Consider the following 22,140-nt stretch of genomic DNA (forward strand, 5'->3'; position numbering starts at 1 on the left):
AAGAAGGTGGAAGAGTCCGGTGGAATCCAAGGGTAGATCCTTGATGAGAAGAACCTGCAAGCAGAGCAGACAGGCTATTCTACTCGGAGGTGTCCAGGAGGCATGGAAGAGCAATGACCACTGACGATGGAAGATGCAGGAGTGTTGACAGTGATGTTGTCGCTGGAGCTGTGAGGACCAGGCGACGCTATGGAAGACAAGGAGCCGTTCATGAGCTGTCCCACGTTGGAAGTCAAGAACCAGGGAGTTGATCTATTAATAATAAAGGCTTATAAAGCAATTTTTGGGCTCCCCAGGTCAGGTGGTCAAGCTGAAATAAGATTGGAGATTGGTCTCCAAAGGCAGTTTGTGGTGTCGCAAGGGGCATTTTTGAAAATTCATGTTCTCTGTTTCCTTTCGATCCTGCCTCCCTAGCGAACAATTGCTGGCTTACAATAATTAAATCGGCTTATACTGCTACCTGGAGATCCTATATTTTAACTTTTTTACATGAAATTGGCTTGCAGATTGCGTTTAACAAACTGCTAATGCACAATCATAAATTAATTTTAAAAAAACAAATCAATGGTAATTCCTTCAATGCTGATAAAATGGCTTTAGCTGGAAAAACTTATGCATGGACTGTGATGAATTCAAATCAGTCTTTGCGTATCCAGCCATACCTCAAAGACCACTTCTTGGCTTTAATTAAAAAACATTACAAAAAAATAGATTGGGAATAAACCCAGCCAAAGAGGGCACGCCGACTTGGATTCAGCAGTGGCCTAGTACCAACTGTAGACTTTGTGGTTGGCTACATGAATCTCTATTGCATATAGTATCTGTGTCTCCCAACTTGACCAGTTGATGTCTGGAGGGAGCACCAACAAGCCTTGGCAGCAGCAACAGATTTGGTAAGCGAAAAAGGTGCAATGTTGGGACCAGCAAGTTCCAAGGGACTCACCAAGTGCAGGAGAGTTAAAGCAGGATCAAGCAAGCAGGGAAGCCCACTGAAGCCAAAGAAGACCCTCAAGTGGACCCAAAGGCACAGAAGTCTCTAGAAGACCTTGAGCAGCTCCCCAAAGATGCAGGCCCACTGTGCAGAAGATGCAGTGAGGACAAAGATCTTGGCAGGAGGGGATGCTGGAGGCTGGAGCTTTTTGTAGCCCGAAGATCTCTGGAGTACTGAGCCAACAAGCCTTGGCAACGGCAAGTCAACACGGTGCACAGAGGCTCAGATGAGGGATACTGGCCTCAAACTTACGGAGAGGACAGGCAGGCCTTGATGGAGTTGCAGAATGACCACCTGTGGTGCTAAGCTCTTCTGAGTCCGTAGGACATCGGGAGCAACAGACCGGTCAGCTTTGTTGCGGGTCCTGCAGATGCAGGGGAGTGACTCCAAGGGAGATTCCTTTGGGTGTCTTTGATGCTCACGGACTTTGAGAGGAACTTGGATGAAGCACTGGCACAGACGACGAAGAAGACTTGCAGAACAGCGAGACAAGGAGCAGCAGGAGTCTTCCTTGGTGTAGTCTCGGTTCCAGGTGAAGTCCAGCGAAGTTCAAAGTGCCAAGACGGTCAAAGTTAAAGGGGTTTCAGGTTTGAATCTTGTCCCAGGATGAAGCTGAAGAGACACCCACAGGTGAGCCCTTAAGTACCCTAGGGGAAGGGTTGGAACAATTCAGGGTTCCTCCCCAGTGAAGAGGCCAGACAGAGGGGTGGATACTCCCATGTCCTTTGTCCAGTTTCACGTTTGAGCGGGAGCCAAGGGCTCCCTGATTGGCTCAAATTGGAGTATGCAAAGAGGGCACCAAATGTGCCCCTCAAAGCAGTCTGGTGGCTCTGGCTAGCGCCCCCACCCCAGCCCAATACACAAAGTCCTGTCTGGGAGGTGGCCACACCTCCCTGTGGCTGGGAACCTATTGTTCTACCTTTCCCTGCTCGTGCTCAGCTCAGCAGTAGGAGGGTAGAATCCTGTCTGGGGTTGGCAGCAGCACTAGCTTGCTGGCAAACCCTGGAAGGTTGTTACCGGTAGCAAGGGTGGCTTCCCGGAGGTGCCCCCTGGTGCATGGAATCATACCTCCAACACAGGTAAAGGTGTTGGGGTATGATTCCAACATGTTTCATACCAAACAAGCCCAGATTCGGCACAGCCAATATATAGTTAGCCATTGTGTAATGACGGATGGCCACTATATGTATCAAAATGGCTGACAACAATTACAAAGCCTGGAAAATCAACTCCAGGGTTTGTAGTGGGTGTCTTGCTCGTGCGGGGCATCCTCTCACTTATAACCTAACACCCTGCCTTCAGGATTGAAAGGTCTACCTTAGTGGTGACTTATAGGTTTTAAGTACAGTGCCCACAGATATAAGACAACTATTATCTTTTGCAAGTGGTGCTAGCACCAGCTTACACAGGCTGCCAAGGCAGCCTGTAGTCGCCGTTTGAGTGGTCTCTCATGGGTGGCCAATACATGATGCCACCAATGGGAGACTCCTGGGGTACCTATGCCCTGGGTACCTTAGTACCATATACTGGGGACTTAGAAGGGGTACACCAGTAGCCAATGGGGAAGGTACCAAAGTACTTATCACTTTCCCTTTTAGGGAAAAAGCACAGTGATTGGGATCCTGATTAGCAGGATCCCAGTCAGACTAGTCATGAAACAGAGTAAAACCAACAAAAAGTGGGGGTAACCATGAAAGCAGATCCTGTTTTCCTACAGAGAAGTGTCCACTTTTTGGGGTCAGATCACAAAGAAAGTAGTAAATGTACACTTGTAGATTTACACCTACTTCAAAGTGTAGATTTTCTATTTTATGCAATTCTAAAATATTCCCAGGACTCTACACGGAAAGCTGCATGGGGTGCAGGACTCCAACAGAATTTCGGGTAAACTAATGTGATATTTCCATCCAACTTCCATTCTCACTCTGCACAGAACTCCATACAGGAGTTCTCTACACAGGGGAAATAAAATCCCATGTGGAAAGACACTTTTTTTGTTTTCCTCTGTGAGGATATATTTTTTCACTATGATCAAACTACTCCTAGTACACTCCTGTTAGAACTGGGGGTCTCTAGTTGGCTGAGGTAGGTACCTTAGTCGAAATAGGGACCCTTGCTTCTAGTCAGGGAAAGGAGGGACACACTCTTAGATAACCCCTGCTCACTCCTTGGTAGCTTGGCACAAGCAGCCAGGCTTATCTCCAAGGCAATGTGTAAAGTATTTGCAACCACACTCCCAGAAACATAGTGATAGGCAGTTCGCAGTGCACGTTTTAATGCAGATCGTAAAAGCAAGTAATAAGGCAGTTCGTAGTGCACGCATTAATGCGGATCGTAAAAGCAAGTAATGATGGTTTGACACCGATCGCGGTGCTCTGGAAAGTCTCTATGCCACTCTTGGCTGACTCTCGGTCAGCATTTGCTAAAATATGCCCCCAATACTGTGACAGATGAAACAAAGTGCAGCTCCCCAGTTTGACCCCTGTACTGCAACTCCTCGGTGAGCATGGGCCACGATACTGACTTGAGCAGAGGCTCACGCTGCAAAGATGGGAAAGGCCGAGAGCGGTCTCTCATAGCAAGCACTCCCCCCAGGCGGCGATACACTTGCTTGATGAGCGTTAACTGGGTAGTTGCAGTCTCTCCCTCCTCTCCTCGTGGCTTCGGCATCACGCTGTGCGGCTTCGGGTTGGCGGTGGCTGCTCCTCACAGTGAGAGTTGGGCTACCGGGCGACGGCTTCGCAGTTGATTGACTCCCGGTGCAACTCCGTTGATCTTGGGCAAAAGACCTCGGACCCACGATGATGAAGGTTCACAGGTCTCTCCTTGGCATAGGCAGGCTCGGGCCAGTGGCTGTGATTTCTCACGGCTCCCCCCTTGGGACGATGGTCCGGGCCGATGGCAAAAACAATCACAGCACTTCTGGTCACACTGTAGATCAAAGCAGAGTGCAAGACTGCTCCGGGGCACACGGTCACGGGGCAGTTCTCACGAGGGTCTCGGGCTGAAAAAAGCAAACACACACAGAGCCGCTGAGACACACTTGGAAACTTTTAAACACTTGGAAACTTTTATGTTCCTGAGTTTCCAGAACAGGGAGCCAGCTCCTTTTGGGGCCTTGAAGACAAGTTACTCGAGGACACAGCAAAGTCCTTTCATGCAGGGGGACACAGCACACAGCAAAGTCCCTTGTCCTCTCCTTAGTCAAATCAGTAAACTGCAGGCCAGCCCCAGAACACACAGCAAGAGCAGTCTTTCTCTTCAGTCTCTTCAGCTGTTCTTCCTTGGCAGAGGTACCTCTTGATCACAAAGTAGTTTCAATCCTTTTTCAGGCTTGAGTTAGGTTTTGAGTTCAGTGGTTTCAGCTCTCACTTTCATACCCCCAAATACCTTTGAAGTCTGTGTTCAGGGGGCTCTGAGACCAGTTCAAACCAGACCTGGGTGTCTTCCTGCCAGTGCACACCCTCTCCCTTTGATAGTGAGGGTCTGGGCCCCAGACGCTCCACAGGAGGTGGAGCCATCCTTTGGTGGCAAAGCCACAGCCCTCTTCACATCCAGGGGGCTACTCCTCACCCACATCAAATGCAGGCCAGCCTGTTGCCGTCTCACCTACTCCTCCCTGGTGTCAGGACACTCCCCAGACCCTATCACATCCAAACCCACACTGTCAATAAACAACCAGGCAGAGGCACACCGGATGGTTTAAGACAAGAAACCAGCCACTTCTAAAAGCATGATTTCTAAACACACAATTTAAAAACCATCTTCACAAAAAGATGTGTTATTAAATTCTGAGTTCAGGCACAATAAACTCCATCTCTCCATCTTATACCTATGGGAGGATATGCTGGAAACATGTGACACAGCATTCCCGATTCTTTCCTATGGGCAAGAGGGCCTTGCAACAGTGAGAAACGAATTTGGCAGTATTTCACTGTCAGGACATGGTACACAACTCAGTACATGTCCTACCTTTCACATACGCTGCACACTGCCTAGGGTGGTACCTTGGGCTTTCTATAGGGGTGTCTGATCTGCATAAAAAGGGAAGGGTAAGGCCTGGCAAGTGGGTGCACCTGTCAGGACAACAAGGCTGTTAACATACTGCGCGGAGGCACTGCAGTGGCAGGCCTGAGATCTCTTTTTAGGGCTACTTGTGTGGGTGGCACAAATAGTGCTCCAGGCCCACTAGTAGCATTTGCATTACCAGATCTGGCACACATAGTGCACTTTACTAGGGACTTTACGAGTAAGACAAACATACCAATCATGGACAACCAATTACCATAACACTTTATACAGGGAGCACTTGACCTTTGACACTGATCAGCAGTGGCAAAGTGCCCAAAGCATCTAAGTCGGCAACATCATGTCAGAAAAAGGTCTAGGAGGAAGGCAAAAAGTTTAAGGAGCTTTAGCCAAAAAGGGCCATGTCCAACAACTCCCAACAAATGGGGGGTGATTCTTTCCCCTTCCCAGCCCGGAAAGGGCTTACACTAGCACTCTACTGCAGTAAAAATCCAACCCTTTTCAGGTTGATAAAAGGAGTGGGTGGAATTGGCGAATGCTCACAATCGTAGTTCCTTTTGGGCGTTCCCAAACTTCCATGGCTACCCATCCTATGAGACGCCTTGGTATGTCCATATTTCCACCCCTTGAGTGGCAGTGATCTCCGTATATTAACGTGGCAAACCTATTGTTTCTAGTACATAACATATACTTAGTGGGCTTCTGGGCAGCCCCTTGCCGGTGATGGGATGAGCTTGTTGTCCATCTCAGGTGTTTGCTTTTAATTCTATGGCTTTCCTCCTTATGTGTTTTTGCTTGTCCCACCCAGGAGGAATTTGGTCTCAGTATTCTGATTGTATGAATTGTAATCTTCCAGTGGTGACTTGCTCCCCTCTCACTTGTTCCTGTGCTTTGCCCATAAACTTTCTTTTCCAGCTGTTAATCCATTCCTGATGCTTGCATCCCACGCCCTGTCCCGCAACCTGTTTTTATGAGAGCTAGGCATCCACAGAAAGATCACATGCTCACATGCACTGGATTTTCAGTTTTTTCAAATTGTATTTTAATTCCCTATACTAATATGGCCATCTACCAGGTTAGAACATAACTCACAATGCAAACGTGTTTATGCATCACTATTCTGCAATTTCTGGCCCTGCATCTGCAGGCGTCATGACTCATGCATTAATATGCAAATAAAAATGCATTTGGCAAAGCAAATATCTCTATCATTCAGAGCTACGTTGTTTGGCCTCTGCGATGCCTGTTAGGCCTTAGCTACAGACAGTTTTAGTTGTCTATAGACAGACTTGTTATTTCCAGTATATATCCTATACTTAGAATGGGCTTTAGGTCAGTCTTGTGACTATGATTGGACAACTTTGTTGTCTCTTTCCCTGCTCCTGACTCGAAAGCTCTTCTTTCTGTTCTTGTATTTGTAACACCCAGGAGGATTTCAATCTCAGTGTTTTGATTGGTTGATGTATCCTTCCATGGTTTACGTCAAACTGTGCTTTGCAGTGCTTGTGAGGAATTGTTTTCTCTCCCTGCTCCCACTGGTCTCCTGATCTACATCTCTTTAACCTCCACCTTTCTCACCCCATCTAGCAACTGCTTCCTCCCCATCACTTCTTGCTGATGATGTACCACCCTCCTGCGTTAATACTGCAGAAAATCGTTTCTGACTAAGCCTTGTGACCCAGCCCCTCAGTACTTCAACTCCACCAGCCAACAATACACATTACCCCCGCTAACGCCCTGTTGACTTGACGGTCGGAACCATCTAACATTGAAAGAGACAGTTACTTAGTTCCGCCCATCCGGATTAGATTTTCAGGCGCCCGATGGCACCTGCATGAGTGTGAGACAAATTATTGTGACTCAGGAAGCTGGCCCACTCCCCACTCAAATGAAATTATATGCATAGAAGTGGGCTTGAGTACCCACAAGCCCACAAATAACTTTTCCATAAATTGGATTCTATATATACATACCTCTTCAAAGCACTGATTGAGTGAGTTTTTCACATGTAAGGCAACTAAAGGAATTTTTGCTGCAAGAACCGGTAATAAGGAAGAGATATCTCTACCATCTGAAAGAATTCTGATGGTCAAATCCCTCTGCTTTTGCTTTAGAGATTTGGCTTGTACATTGTTCACCCAAGTCATATTGTTAGATAGATTCCCTCCTAAATGTGTGTAATCTCTTACCAATTCAAGTTTAGTGGTTATAATGCCAGTGGTTTTGAGTGTTCATACCTAGGGCACTCATAATCATGATTTTTATCTTCTCTCTTGGGGCCAGATGTAGGTAACTTCAATTTAGCGAGTACTTAGTAACGATTTTTACCGAATCGCTATTAAGGACTCGCTAAATGGAATGTAGGTAGGAATCGCTAAAATATTAGCAATTCCTTAACATTCCTTAATAATGAATCGGTAATTGAGATTCGTTATTAAGGAATACCTAGCCATTCATTCCTATGGGCTAGGAGGCCCATAGGAATGAATGGGAAGATATTCACTATTAGACATTCGGTATTACCGAATCGCTAATAGCGGGAGGTATTTCAAGGGTGACAGGGTGTCCAATGGACACCCTGTTGCACCCCTGAAATGTGTATGTGTGCACATGTGGTGCACATACATGCCCTAAGGGCATGGATGTGTGCCATATGGCACATATAAAAAAGCAAAAAGTGCTTTTTTAATGGAAATCGCTACTTACCACCAACTTGAAGTTCCTTAAGGCTCAAGTGCACTATTTTTAGTGCTACGTATATTGCATTTAAGGAATCTATATTTCTTGTTCCTTAAATGCAAGAGCAAAATAAGGAATCGCTATTTTGCGATTCCTTATTTTGCATGTAGGTATGAACTCACCTACATTGCACTTGGCCAAATACCGGTCGTAAACGCTGAAATTCTTCGAATTTCAGTGTTACCGACCAGTATTTAGCCACCTACATGTGGCCCTTGGTTACTGATACATTATGTTTCTGGAAAATATGCCAGGACATCCAACTGTCCTTTTAGGTCAATCGGTGTGAGATTAAAACCAAGATATCAGCATACACGTGTAAAAAGAGTACATTAGAACCCAAATGTGAAGTATTGCAATTTACCTCTTTAATCTTTTTTGGAAAATCGGCTAAATAAACAGAAGATAACAAAAGCGCTACAGGGCATCCCTGTTTAGTCCATTACGAACAGTTACTTTGGAAGTATATTTAGAACCTAAGATCTTTAGTCAGTTTTCAGAGAATAGGTTAACCGGTGTTTGCAACAAGGAAAATTGAAACCCCAGTTTATTAATTTTTGCCACAGTGTTGGTCGATCCACCTTGTCAAATGCATTAAATTCAACAAATACCACATACAGTTTTGACTTTCTCATCTTAACATATATATTTCAGCAATCATCATCAGACAAAAAAGCCTGCAAATGTGATCTCGATAGAAGTCATTTGGTAAAAAATAAAAAAAATCTCCATTACATCTAGGTTGGCAACCGGACTGTGGTCTTTAGAATGAATTTTTTAGGATGATTACAGTCTTGTTTTTGTATACAATGGAATAATTTTACTACCCTTCCTCGAATTTGGTATTGAATTAGTATTTAAACAAAAGTCAGACAGTTGTTTAAGAATCATAGTCCATCATTTTGGTCAGAATTTTAAAATTTCGACAAATTTCATCTAGACCCTCAGCTCTAGAATTTTACAGCTCCATAACTATTTTAGGTGTAGGAACCATGAGGAACGGGGCATCTATCTATCCCTGATTATGAAGTTGGGGTGAAGCAGGGGACAATAATTACCAGATTTGTAAGTGGAAACTGAATTTAAACAGTTGCAGATCATCTCTATGAAGCCATGCTGCAGAGCTCCCAAGTCATATACTGCCCTCCGTTTTGTTCAAGGATTTCTAAATTATTTTCCCTTCTCGGTCTTTGTGGTTTGCCCTCTTTGCCTTTTCCTGATTTGTTCTTCTGGGTCTCTAGATGCTTTTGTATACCATTCCGGACCCTTGTACTTTCGATGCATTGTCTTCATGGATCTTTAGATGTTTTATTGCTCCTGTTCTCTCGGGTCTTCCTATGGTTGTTTTTTATATTCTTTTGTTCACTCGATGATTTATATTGATTGATTTCCCTGACTACCCGTGCGTTGTTCCTAAGTTCTTTCTATGCTTTTCCATTCAATAGTTTTATGCTTTGCTTCCTGGATCTTTAAATGCTCTCTTCCCCTCTTGTCTGATTTAGCTTACTTGATCTTTAGATTAACTGATTTACTTGGCTCTTTGTCTTTAGATGCTCTGCCACCCTTGGTCTTTCAGTGCCTTATCTGCCACATGGTTCTTAAAGTAGTGCTTTTTTCAATGCATTTTCATTTCCGGTCTTAAAACAGCTGCCCACTTGTCCTTTAGATACTATTTCTTTCTATGGTTTGTATTCCTAAGCCATCCATGCATCATTTGACTTATTGTTAGGTCTTTCTATGCTTTATTATCCTGTCCCTGATTTTTAAGATGTACTAATCCACATGGATTTTAGTCATTACAGTATGTTTTTAGGAGCTCCGTCCTTATGCCGCTTTAGATGATTTTTTTCCCTTACATTTTATGTGACCTGTCTCCCTGGGTTATAAAGTGCTTTGTCGCAAACCATCTTTCTTTGTTTTTCTCCCTGGATCTTTTGATGCTTTGTCCTCTAGTATTTCTATGCTTGGTCCATTAAGTTGTTGTGTCTTTGTACCTGTGAATCTTTCCATATTTTGTTTGTCTGGTGGTAAGATGCTCTGTTTCCGTGGTCTTTAGATTTTCTAGGTATTTATGTATTTTGCCTTTCTTGTTCCTGAGGTACTTTATTTCCCTGGGTCGTTAGGGGATTTGTTCCCAGAGTCTCTATGTGCACTGTAGATGTGTGGTACTCCTATGTCTTACTTTACTTTGACTTCTTGGTCTTTAGAAGTATTTTCCTAATGGTTCAAAAGGATCCTAGCCTCCCTAGATCCTTTGGTGCTTTATTCTCGAGGTTTCCTTATGCTTTTTCCATGTTTGGTCTTTAGATGTTCTGTCTTCCAAACCCGTTAAACGCTGTGCACCCTTGGTTCTTTACATTTTTGTCCACTGCTCTTTATAACCCAGGAGCATAAAGTATCTAAAAACTCTTAACATCTAAAGTGTATGAGCTATCTAGAGAGTCTGGTGTTTCTGGGTCTTTTGATTCTTTCCCCCAAATTGATCTGTCAATCCTTTGTTCACCTGGCCTTTCTATGCGTTGTTACTTTGTACCTTTAAATCACATGTCCTAGGTCTTTAAATGATAAAATACTTTTCATGCTTAAATATGTTTAAATGCTTTGCCACTGTGTGTTAATAAACAGTATGCCCCCCAAGATGTTTAGATGTTTTAGCCCGAAGAGTTGAGACGTACTTTATTTCCCAGCCTTTTTAGATTATTTGTCCTCTTTTAAGTTTGTGCATTTTGTCTAACTGAGTCTTTAATGAATGTTGTTTAATGTTTTCTCCTCTTATCCCACAGATGCCTCAATGTACGCTCATTTCCTTTTCAATGCCTTTGATATAGACCGAAATGGTGCCATTCGTTTTGAGGTAAATCGTTTTTTTTCTTTTGATTACTGAAAACCACCTTGTCGGAACTGAAGGCTGGGAAAAATTATGACTTATGAGAGAATAAAGTACAGATTTTTGTAAGCTCATCTTTGCTAAATGGATAAGGCTAATGATCAGACAGAACCCATTTGTTGTTACTGAGACTGAGGAGTGGGCTAAAATCCCAAACAGAGATTGGTGAAAGAAAATTCTGGTTTGTTGTAAATGTTAAAATAACTTTCATAACATTTGGTTAACATTTACATGTTGTTGTAATGCCGAAGTGCCTTTTAATACTATTTAATAAACAACCTTAGTTTGTTTTCATGGAAATTTGTGTTTTTATCACAGTTTACTAATGCTAGGTCATAGATGAGTAATTAAAAAATATATATTTACAAAAGAGCCAATTGATTTCTTAAAACTCCTCCATTAGTTTATTTATAATAAGCAACCCCAACACTGTTAACGTTATAAATGGTATTTATACATGTTATTAAACAATTACAACTTTAATAGCTGGCAAAGCAAGTTATACATTTTTTACTAATCAGTTCAAATGGTAAGTTATTTTACACCTATTTAAAAAAATGTTTTTAAACAAACCTGCCTAGTCCTTAAAAGTGGCAAATTTGGGGGGCGAGGCCTAGCCTAACATGGTGCTGGATTTGTGAATCTGGAGCTCCCACTCCCCTTGGGCCTCAAAAGCCTGTGTATGCTGCTTCCTTGGCCCATCTCGGCCCGCAGCGGTGCTGGATCCTCTACATACCTGGGCTGACTGTGGAAGCAATGCTACATCGAGCCTGCTCCCTGGATCCTCAGCTCTGCTGCTGCTCCCACTGCCGTGAGGCCTGCCACCATTATCCTCTGAGGTCTCTCCTACATCTCATGAAGCCGCCAGGGGAGTTGCTGCAGTTGCTTGGACCCCTGGACCTTCAGTTGTGCTGCCTGCCCCGCATTACCGGTGACATCACCTTGCTGTGGGCTCGACCTGTGCCAGTGGGTGACTGGTCTGCGTGGTGGGTGCCGCTGCGGCCCCCTGGGCTTCTGGTCCTTCTGCCCTACCATACCTGCTCTCTTGCCGGCAGTGTCATCAACCCCCTCTCCTGACCCTGTCTGCAACGTCCAGCTGCTGGGGCTGAGCGCCCGCCCTGCCTGCTGATTGGATTGCCCGCCCTTCAGCCTCCAACTGTCGCTCAGCACCTGCTCGGCCTGAGCCTGTGGCTAGACCAGAGTCACACCCGGGCCAAAGCAGGTGTACCAACCACAGAGTGCTGTACCTCGCTGCCCCTGGACCTTTTGGCTGCTGTGCCTCGGTCAGCCTGGGCTTCCTGCCTCTGGGCCCCCCTGCCCCCTCTCATCCCTGCAACTGCAATGCCTGATGCCGCCATCTTGACCTGGGCAGCCCTGTGCTGCCTGGTGACCTGGGGGCACCTACCTGGGCCCGGTAACACTCTGGGGCCCCCACTCTGTTGAGGAGGACTTCCGGAGGGATGACCAGAGTCCCCAGGTTATTCTGGACTTCCACAGACGGCCTTGGGATCCTTGGCTTTGGACGGCCTGGGGCGCTGCCTGGCCCTCTCCTGCATGTTGACCTTGGCATTTGGATCCTGCACCTCCCACGCCCTAGCACCCGTTGGCAACATTGATGACTCATTCCCTCTGGGGACCCAGGGGACCCCTCTGTCGGAGGCGAACCTCTTCTCCACACCACTGACTGCCCAAATCACGACCTCCTCACTCCTGCTGCCACCCGGCCTGGCCATGTAACCTTGTGGCCCCAGCTAGGGCTGGTCCTGGAGGCCCACTGGGACTGCATGAGAGGACTTGCCACGGAGTGCTGGACCCCTCTGTTTCCTGGCCCACAGCTGTGGATTCAGCCTGATGCAGGATCGCCCTGGTGGGGGCTCCCCACCAGGGGGCTGAGCATGCCTTACTGCTGGACCTTGCTTCTGTGCCCGCGGCGGGCCCTGGCTGCACCTCGTCATGCCTTTGAATGCTAGACTTCCTACCCTTGCCTGCCCTGGGCCTGGTCGCCCCTTGACGCGACACCCCTGAGACCTGATCCTCCGCTACCTCCGGGGACCCCCTTGCCACGCCCAACCATTATCCCTGCACACCGCACTAAGCCATGGCCACCTGGATATAGCCAAAAAGAGCTCCACGCCTAGCAGCGGGCTTCTACACCATGGACCCCTGTCATGCCCAGAAGTAAGCCTGCCAAAAGACAGCTTGGTGGCCCCCCTCTGGGCCAAATCACCCGCAACAGACATGGGTACCAAGAGAGAACAGACCCTGCAGACCCTTCCAGCGTCTCCCACCCTTCCCATAACACAGCACTACATGGAAATGTTCCTCTCTGACATACACCAGGAGATCAGCTTTCTGAAGATGGACTTCAAAAGTTGCCTCAGCTAGCTGCACAGGGACATCACTGCGGTGGGAGACAGGGTAGACGACCTGGAGCGTACTGTCGACTCTCTGGCCGAGGACCAGGAGGCCCTATGGTGACTAGTGAACGCTCTGGCGAAGCAAAACATCGAGCTCCAGGACAAACAGGAGGACTTGGAAAACCAAGGGCGGCACAACAACCTCTGTAAAAAGGGCGTCCCCCGTGGAGCGGAGAGGGACGAAATCATGACTTTAACCAGGGACCTCTTGATGGCTGTACGTGGGAGGTCTGGGTAGGCTGCCCTGGTCCTGGACAGGGCGCATCGGGTCGGCGCTGCCCTGGGGCACCCACAGGCTCCCCTAGACATTCTCACCAGGGTCCACTTCTTCCAGAGTAAAGAAACAGTGCTTTGGGAGGCAAGGGGCAAGGTGCATCTGGCGGTCCAGGGCCACATCATACAAATTTTCCAAGATCTCTTCCCTCTAACCTTGAAGAAGAGGTGGGATTTTAAGTCCATAACCGAGCACTTGCACTCCCAAAATCTCAAATATCAATGGGCTCACTACTTTGGACTGTCCTTCACCTGGAACAATGAGAAGTACATGGCCTGCTCTCTTATTGAGGCCAGATCTCTCTTGGGCCTCCCGGGGATGGAGGTCCCCACCTCTCTTCCTCTGCGCGCTGAGATCCATGGCAGCCTGGATGGGCCGCCTGTGGAGTCACTCCCACCACGCAAAGTCCTCCCAGGGTATGTGGACTGCAAAAGTGGATTTCATTGTGAACGTTCAGAACATTAAATCAGAGCAGACACCTTCTCCAGCTGATGGCGAATGACATTTGCACCTATCCGGTCCCTGCTCAATGCTGCGTGGCCAGGTTCCTAGCTCATTGGAATATTGCTCACCCAGCAGGGCCCAGGGCGTGGAGCCCAGCCCACTGTTGCTCATTGTTTGTTTCTCACTGGTTTCTTATCCTTTGCAGGATTGATTACTTGACTACACTGGTTGCTTGACTTGCTAAAGTCCACCCCTCTCACATAGCGAGCTCTCCTCCATTGAGGTCCCCTCCTCCTCTGGGTCCAATACATCTTTCCTGGCCCTTTATGGATTGGCTCGCCTGGTTGGGCCCCATTGGCCCCTTTACCCCTCCCCCGCATCCTTGCATGCAATTCCAGCCCCCTCGAGGTCTTCTCCCCACAGCAGCCTCCATGATACCCCTTGGACACAATGAGGGGTCTGCCCTCTCCAGCCGCTGCTCACCCTGTCACCTTCTGCAGGCCAAGTCCCCTGTCTCCCAGTCCTCTCTCATGGCCTCCACACCTGATCACAAGCTGCTTTCCCTAAATGTACGTGGCTAAACTCCCCTAGCAAGCACCGTCAGGTGTGGCGCTATCTCCTACAACAAGACCCAGACATCATATTCTTGCAGTAGACTCACCTCATCCGTGCGGACTGTCACTGCATGACCCACCCCAAATACCCGCTCCAACACTGGGCATACACCACCACCAAGACTCGGTGTTGCCGTCCTATGCAAATGAAATGTGTATACAAAGGTTCTTAAGCTCAGCAGGGATTCAGATGGGAGATATCTCACTCTTATTCGCGAGGGGAAGGGACACCCTGACACTCCTCAACCTCTATGCACACATCCAAGCCCAATATGCTTTCATTCGTCGCATCCTTTTGGGCCAGCTCCGTGCAGCGTCTGGTGTTTTCATCATGGGGGTTGATTTTAACTTGGTCTGGGACCCCCTGCTTGATAGAAGCACCTCGCATATTACGGGCACCGGGGCAATGTCTGGGTCTCTCAAAAATAATATCCAGTACAGTGGTTTGGTCGATGCCTGGTGCTACCTCCCCCCAGACTCCAAAGACTTCCCTTTTTACTCACATGTGCACCAGTCCTACACCCGCATGGACCACCTATTTGTCTACTCCCTGCTGTCCGTTCTTACCTCGGGGCGTATATCCGACATTTCCTTCTAAGATCATGCCCACATCGAACTCACATGGACACCACGTGTTGCTGACATCGCTCGACCCTGTGATGGCGTCTCTCCCCCCCACTCTTAAGGACCCGGTTGACAGGGCAGCAGTGCAGGATGCCATCAGAGAGTATTTCCAGATTAATTCCCTGCCTGAAACCTCCCCTCACATCCTGTGGGATGGTTTCAAAGCCACTATACGTGGGGTGCTGACCTCCATCTCCATAGCTAGGACTCGAGAAGCGAGCCTCATTGAAACTAAGCTCACAGCGGCATTGTCACCCTGGAGCGCCGACAAACAGCACCTCACATTGTGAACTAAGCGTCAACTGGCACTTTTGAGGGGAAGGTTTCGAGCCCTATGGGTCAACAAGACCGAGCGCTCACTCCTCACTGTTAGGCAAAAATATTACGAGGGGGGAAATAAGGTAGCAACTCTTCTGGCACACAGATTACTCCAACAACGCACGGGATTCGCGAATCGGATAAGCAGGAGCCCCTTCGGGACTGAACCCTATACGCCTCAAGGGGAGAAGACCCCACTGAGATATATAACTTCCTCCAAAACTGTCCATGGCCCCCTCTGAATTCCTCCCATTTTCACAATCTGGAGGAACTTTTATGGCTGCTAAACTCTGCAGAGCACTTAGGTAGTTCCCAAAAAGGAAACCTCCTGGCCCTGATGGCCTCTCCCCGTCCTTTTATATGACTTTCTTGCCGTAGCTCCAGACCCCCCTGCTCACCCTTTTTAATTCACTCACCCACTCCACAGGCATCATCCCACCATATGTAACTCTGAAATCATTCTGATCCCTAAATCTGGGAAGGACCCTGTCCTGTGCTGCTCCTACCAACCGATAGCCCTCCTAAACAGTGTTGGGAAGCTCAATGCCAAAATCCTGGCCAATCACCTGGATGACCTCCTCCCGAGGTAATAGAACCAGACCAATTGGGATTTATAAAGGACAGACAAGGCCCTGACAATCTTCACCGCTTGGTTCAGCTGGTCGAAAAGGCACTGCGCCAGTCCATCCATGTTCTCCTCCTTTCCTTGGACGGGGAAAAAGCTTTCGACCAGGTGAGCTGGGCCTTCTTGAGGACGTTGCTGTGGAAAATAGGGCTCTGCCCGGTCATGATCAGTAAGCTTACACAGCACCGACTTCCTCCAATCATATCACTATTCCAGGGCACCTGTGAGGGCAGCGCGTTGTCCCCTCTACTCTTTGCCCTTGTGGTGGAGCCCTTGGCTGTCAAACTTCGGCGTTCGGTGGACATCAGAGACATCCCCTTTGCTGCACAGGAACATAAGGTCCGGCTATACGCTGATGACCTACTCCTGACACTGACAGAGCCAGACACCTCCCTCCTGGCGGTCGTCCAGATCCTGCAAGCCTATGAGCGTATCTCTGGGTTTAAGATCAACTTAGCAAAGTCACATCCCTTCAATCCCACCTTCCCACCGCAATGCCTCTTGCATCTCGAGGTGTTCTGCCCCATTCAATGGGCCTCGCACTCCATACAGTATCTGGGTCTTACTATCACAGGCTCCCTCCCCTCTTGGACAAGGGCAAACTGGCTGTGTTTTCAGAGGGCGGTTCATGAGTACCTCCATCGATGGAAGACGCTCTACATTTCTTGGTTGGGTCATCTCAACGTGGTGAAGATGAATATTCTTCCCAGCCTCCTCTACCTATTCCAATCACTCCCAATGCCCATTACCATCAAAGACATCACCAGGTTACAGGCTTACCTTATTGCCTTCATCTGGCGAGGTAAACACCTTTGTATATCTGCAGCACTCCTAATGCTGCCCCGAAATCATGGCGGCTGGCATGCCGCAACCTCTTGGATTATTATTGGGTGACGCACTTATGCTTCATCTCCAAGTGGGTAGTGCAGAAGAGTGAAAAGCACTGGCTAAGCATGGATAGAACCGTGACCTGGCCTGGCAGCCTAAACATTCCCGACCACACAGCGCCAATGCCGACACCTTACACACACAATGGTGGAGATTATAGGACAAATTGGCTTCAAGACGTGGACTGACCACATTCCCTCTGCCAAATACCCCCATTGCACGCAACCCTAACTTTTCCCTGCTCTCCCCCGAGAGTCCTTCCCAGAGTAGGGGTCAGGCAAATGTCTGCTCCTGCAAGACCTCTTTCAGGGCCCAACCTTTCGAACAATGTAAGCGGGACTTTCACCTGTCTGAAGCCGCTCGCCACGAATATTTCCAGCTCCTACACTGGGCACTCCATCTCCCTATGCAGAGGCCACTAGCCACCCCCTCACACTCTTCAAACAACTTGTTCATAACTACACAGGTTCCCAGGGATTATTATCTAACACATACGCAGTCCTGCAACAATCGCATCTTCTCCCCTGCCATCCATATCAGTGGAAATGTTCGCCGGTAACACATCTGCAATTACCCAAACACAGTGGGAACAACTCTGGCAGGAAATCCTGCGCATACCCGGAAGCATTCCTAAACAGGAAATGGCCTATAAGGTCATGTTCCAATGGTACTACTCCCCCACCTACCTAAATGCCATGTGCCCCACTATCCCCACCACCTGCTGGTGCTGTGAGGAAGCACAAAGTGATTTCCAACACATATGGTGAGCGTGCCCCATCCTGAAGGCCTCCTTAAAGGAGTTCTTGACTCACACTAAGGGCACTCTAGGACCAGACTACTATTGCACAGTTATCCTGGGCATTCACCCTACATCTCTGTCTGTAATTACCCATGCAGACTGGTACCTAACATGACAGGTGCAGCTAAGCAGCTTTTAGCACAATCCTAGTGCTCTCCGTTGCCCCCCCCCCCCTCTACCCCCCACTGCCTCCTGGTTCGCACAACTTTGGCTCACTATTGCACTGAAGCAGATGACGCATAGGCTCGCCCACCCCTACAAGAAATTCCAGAGACTCTGGTCACCACTCATCCCCTACCTATCTCGCCTGAAATACTTGGGCTCTCCACCTTTTTGTCAATCTTTTTATTGGTTTTGCAAAGATGCACAACATTTGTAGCTTGACCAAGCTCAGTTCACATGCCAAGATCATCAGTTATCTAAAGACAATACACAGCTTGTCCACAAGTTCTCAGCATGACTATTGGCCTTACCTAGGCGCATACGTTCCATGAGTACAGTGCCTTACATGCATAATTGACACGTCCCGTATTGAATTGAATTGGCTTTTATATATCGCATGGCTACCCAGGAGCATCCAAGCGCTGAAACCATAACTAGAGGACAGACACCCTAAGGGAAAAGCCAGGTCTTTAGTTGTTTTCTGAACTTCAAGTGATTTGGTTCCCTACGGAGGTTCAACGGAAGGGATTTCCAGAGTGTGGAGGCATTGAATGAAAAAAGCTGTCCACCACTTCTGGCTTTCTTAATCCTAGGGACCACAGCAAGGTGAAGATCATCTGAGCGAAGTTTCCTGGATGTCTCTGCACTCTACAATGGGGAGCTAACAAATTAAACAAAAATTAAACAACAAAACATTTCCGTGGTACCCCGTGTACATAACCCTAACGTGGCGGAGGGGAGTGTAGGGCGTGCTTTACCCAGAACCTGGAGGCCCCTTGGGGTCCACTGCTCCAGGATCGGGGGAAGTGGAACCACCCCCGGGTAAGTCAGTAGAAGGCCTGGATGCTTCGGTGTCCTGGGAATTCAGGTCCGGGGTCCATTCTGTTTTATCTGGAAAAAGTGGAGGGCTCCCAACCTAGGCCCACAGGCAAATAAAGGTAATCCCTCCGACGGGTAACCCACCAAGGACTCCAAATGGAATCAAAGCTCTTGTGGGAGACTTCAATATTATCGGTCATCCATTCAAGGGCTAGGGCTAGCCATAAACGGGCATGCCATTGTGTGAGAGAGGAGGTTGCCGGCTTCTTCCAGTCTTCCACTATTGCCATTTTGGCTGCCCCCAGGCATAGTCACATAACTGAGCGGTCTCCATGTGTTTGGTGCTTCAGAATGGGATCAAGTACCCCCAGTGTATGTTCTACGGAAGCGGGGATTGGGTATCCCAGAATAAGTTTGATTTGGGAAAGAATCTCTTTCCAGAAGGGTTGAATGGAAGGGCAGTCCCACTAAATATGACAGAAGTTTCCCCAAAGCCCACAGCCCCGCTAGCATCTATCGGAAGTGTTTGGGGAAATGGTGGGCAGTTTCTGGGGGTGTAGGTAACATTTGAACAGGATTTGGTAATGGGCTTCTCTCAAGAAAATGGAGCGGTTATATTTAGCAATGTCTTTGTATAGAGAGTTCCACTGTTTCGGGGGTGTTTAGCAAGTCATCCCAGAGCCTCCTGAGCTTGGTACGGGCCCACCGTGAGTAGGAGAGACTACAGAAAAGATATGCAGCCTTAGTCATATTGCCGGTATGGACCAGCCTCTCTAATGGGAGCAAATCCCTGGTCACGGCCAGTCACTCGTGGGTGTTGCACCCAGTATTTTCATTGAAAATAGTGGTATTCTTCTGTGGGCGGGAGCTTAAAGAGAGTAGCATAATCATTGAAGGAGCGTATTTCTCTCAACTTGAAGAGATCAGATAACATGAGGCACCCACCCTCCCTCCACTTATCAAAGAGACCTTTTAGTAGCAATGGAGAGAAGGCACAGTTGACGTGGATAGGGGTGTGGGGGGATGGAAAAGTTGTTAAAGGCAGTGTCTTAGTTACGCTGTTCCCCAGCTTTTAAGATGGAGGCTGTGGGAGGGCTCAAATAGACATTGTTTGGTCTGTCTTGTTTTGGTTTCCATGGTAGGTCCCAGATGTCTTCCTGCTATCTGCCTATCTATATGGAGCCAGTGTTTATCTGAGGCTTTAAGGGGCCCTTCAGCCAAGACCCGCAGTTGAGTGGCTCCATAATACAGGAGGAAATCTGGGCGAGACAGACCTCCTTCCAGGCGTGGCCATGTCAAGAGTCGCTGGGATAAGCGGGCTCTTTGCCCCTGCCAAATAAATTTAGTGGTCATCCTCTTCGCTCTATGAATAAATCTTTGTCCACCATGATCGGGAGGCCCTGAAGTAGATAGAGAAGGCGGGGTAGGACGTTCATCTTAATTGTGTTCATTCGGCCCATTTATATTATCTAGGTGGAGCAACATTTTTTAAAATCGGGTTTGAGCTGTCGCAGCATGGGGGGACGTTATCTATGTGGAGGTCTGTTAGTTTGGGGGTGATGTTAATACCCAGGTAGGTGATTTCTTTACGTACACACCGAAAGGGAGATGTTTCCTCAATCTCTGTCAGCATTTCTTGGGGCATTGTCAGGTTAAGTAAGAAAGATTTGGAAAGATTAAATGTAAACCCTGCCACTCGTTCAAAGTGATTACGATCAGCCGGTATGGCCTGCAGGGAAGCACTAGGGTTAGTGATAGGTAGCAGCACATCATCCGCGAGCAACATTTTGTGTTCATCTGGGGCGAATCGGATGCCGCTGATCCTTGAGTTAGATCTTATTCTTGCCACTAGTGGTTCTGTGCAGAGGGCGAAGAGCATAGGAGATGGGGGGACAGCCATGTCTCTCGCCTCGGGATAGTTTGAAGAAGTCTGAGGCTACTCCATTTACTAGAACTCGGATCTCAGGGAGCTCTAGTTAGCCTTCACCATTCCCAAGAAGGCCTCACCAAAGCCAAAGCGGCAGAGGGTGCACATTAAGAAGAGCCAATCAACTCAGTCGAAATCCTTCTCTGTGTTTAGTAACAGGAGGGCCGCCGGGATACGTTTCTTTGGGACTTTATCAATTAGGTGGCATATCCTGCATAAGTTATCATGGGTCAGGCGTCTTTTGATGAAACCCGATTAGTTGGGGAAATTAGGGTAGGTAAGATGTCTTCTAGTCCGCTGGCCAATATCTTGGAATATAGTTTGTGTCTAAATTCAGTAGTGCTATGGGCCTGTATGAGGCACATAATTGGGGGGTCTTTCCTTGCCATGGGTATTATACTGATCAATGCTTCCCCCATAGCTGGCGATACTTGTTGGGTCGTTGCTATGTTGTTAAAGAGGTCCATGAGGTGGGTAGTTAGCTTGGCTGCAAACGTTTGGTGGAACTGGGCAGTCAGTCTGTCCGGTTCTGGGACTTTAAGGAGTATGAGGCAGTCTATTGCCTTGTGGACCTCCTCTCTTGAAATACGTCTACTAAGCTCATCATTGGTGGTCGGGGATACCTGTGGGAGCTCCAGTGAGTCCAGGTACTGGGATTGGTCCTGTTCTTGGAGGGGATCTGCTGTTTAGAGTGAGCAATAGAAGCCCCAGAAGGCCGTCGCGTTCCTTCCCTCACTGAGGTGTGTGGTGCCATTGTCATCAACTATTTGTTCAACATATTCTTTTTCTTGTTTTGCTCTAAGCTGTTGTGCTAGCAGAGGGCCTATTTTATCATTCCCACCATACCTTGAGGTGCAGAATGTTTTTTTTCTTCCCTATTGGTATATATTACTTGGAGTTTTCCTTTTAGTGTAGTGACTTTCGCAGGGTTTGTGTAGATGGGGTGTCCTTGTGCGCCCTCTCCGCTTCCCGCAGTCCCCCCTCCAGTGACGGTCGTTCCTCAGTCTTGCTTTTTCAGGGTGGTCGCTAGTGCAATGCATTTTCCCCATATGGCTGCATTGAAGGCATCCCAATTATTCAAGTGAGAGGTATATGAGGGGTCATTGGTGGCGAAGAAGTCTTTAATATACTTCCGCAAGTCATCCCGGAGAAGCCTATCTCTGCTAAGGATATTAGGAAAGTACCACCTAGCAAGTTTGGAGCGTGGCGTCGAACAGTTTAGCAGAATTTCCAGTGGACAGTGGTCCAAGAGACATATCGGGTGCACATGAGAACTCAAGATTGTCTGCTGGAGTGTTTGGCTGGCAAAGAGATAGTCAATCTTAGAGTATGATCTTTGGGAGTGAGAGAAAAAAAAGAGTAATCTTGTGTTGAGGGGTTGAGAACACTCCATGAATCAATCAGTCCCATTCGTAGCAGGGACGATTTAAGAGATTTACTAAAGACTCTCCCGTTGACCTCTGAGTGTGGGTAGTGCCCATTGTGGGGTCCCAGATGAGATTAAAGTCACCCAGTAAGATAATGTCCCCAAAGCAAAGCTCTTTAGAGTAGATAGAAATATGAAAATTTCCGACTGCCCAGCA

General features: G+C 47.7%; 1 protein-coding gene across 3 annotated transcripts in view; it reads left to right on the top strand.

Moving 5' to 3' along the window:
* KCNIP3 (potassium voltage-gated channel interacting protein 3) overlaps window positions 1-22,140 on the top strand; it is a 783,111-nt gene that overhangs the window by 643,350 nt on the left and 117,621 nt on the right. For all 3 annotated transcript variants that reach the window (XM_086943324.1, XM_086943326.1, XM_086943325.1), the window contains one exon: window positions 10,543-10,613. In XM_086943324.1, coding sequence (XP_086799450.1) covers window positions 10,543-10,613 — 71 coding nt within the window. The remainder of the gene's footprint in view (window positions 1-10,542; window positions 10,614-22,140) is intronic.

Source organism: Lissotriton vulgaris, chromosome 11 (assembly GCF_964263255.1).
Source record: "Lissotriton vulgaris chromosome 11, aLisVul1.2, whole genome shotgun sequence".
Lineage (NCBI taxonomy): Eukaryota > Metazoa > Chordata > Amphibia > Caudata > Salamandridae > Lissotriton > Lissotriton vulgaris.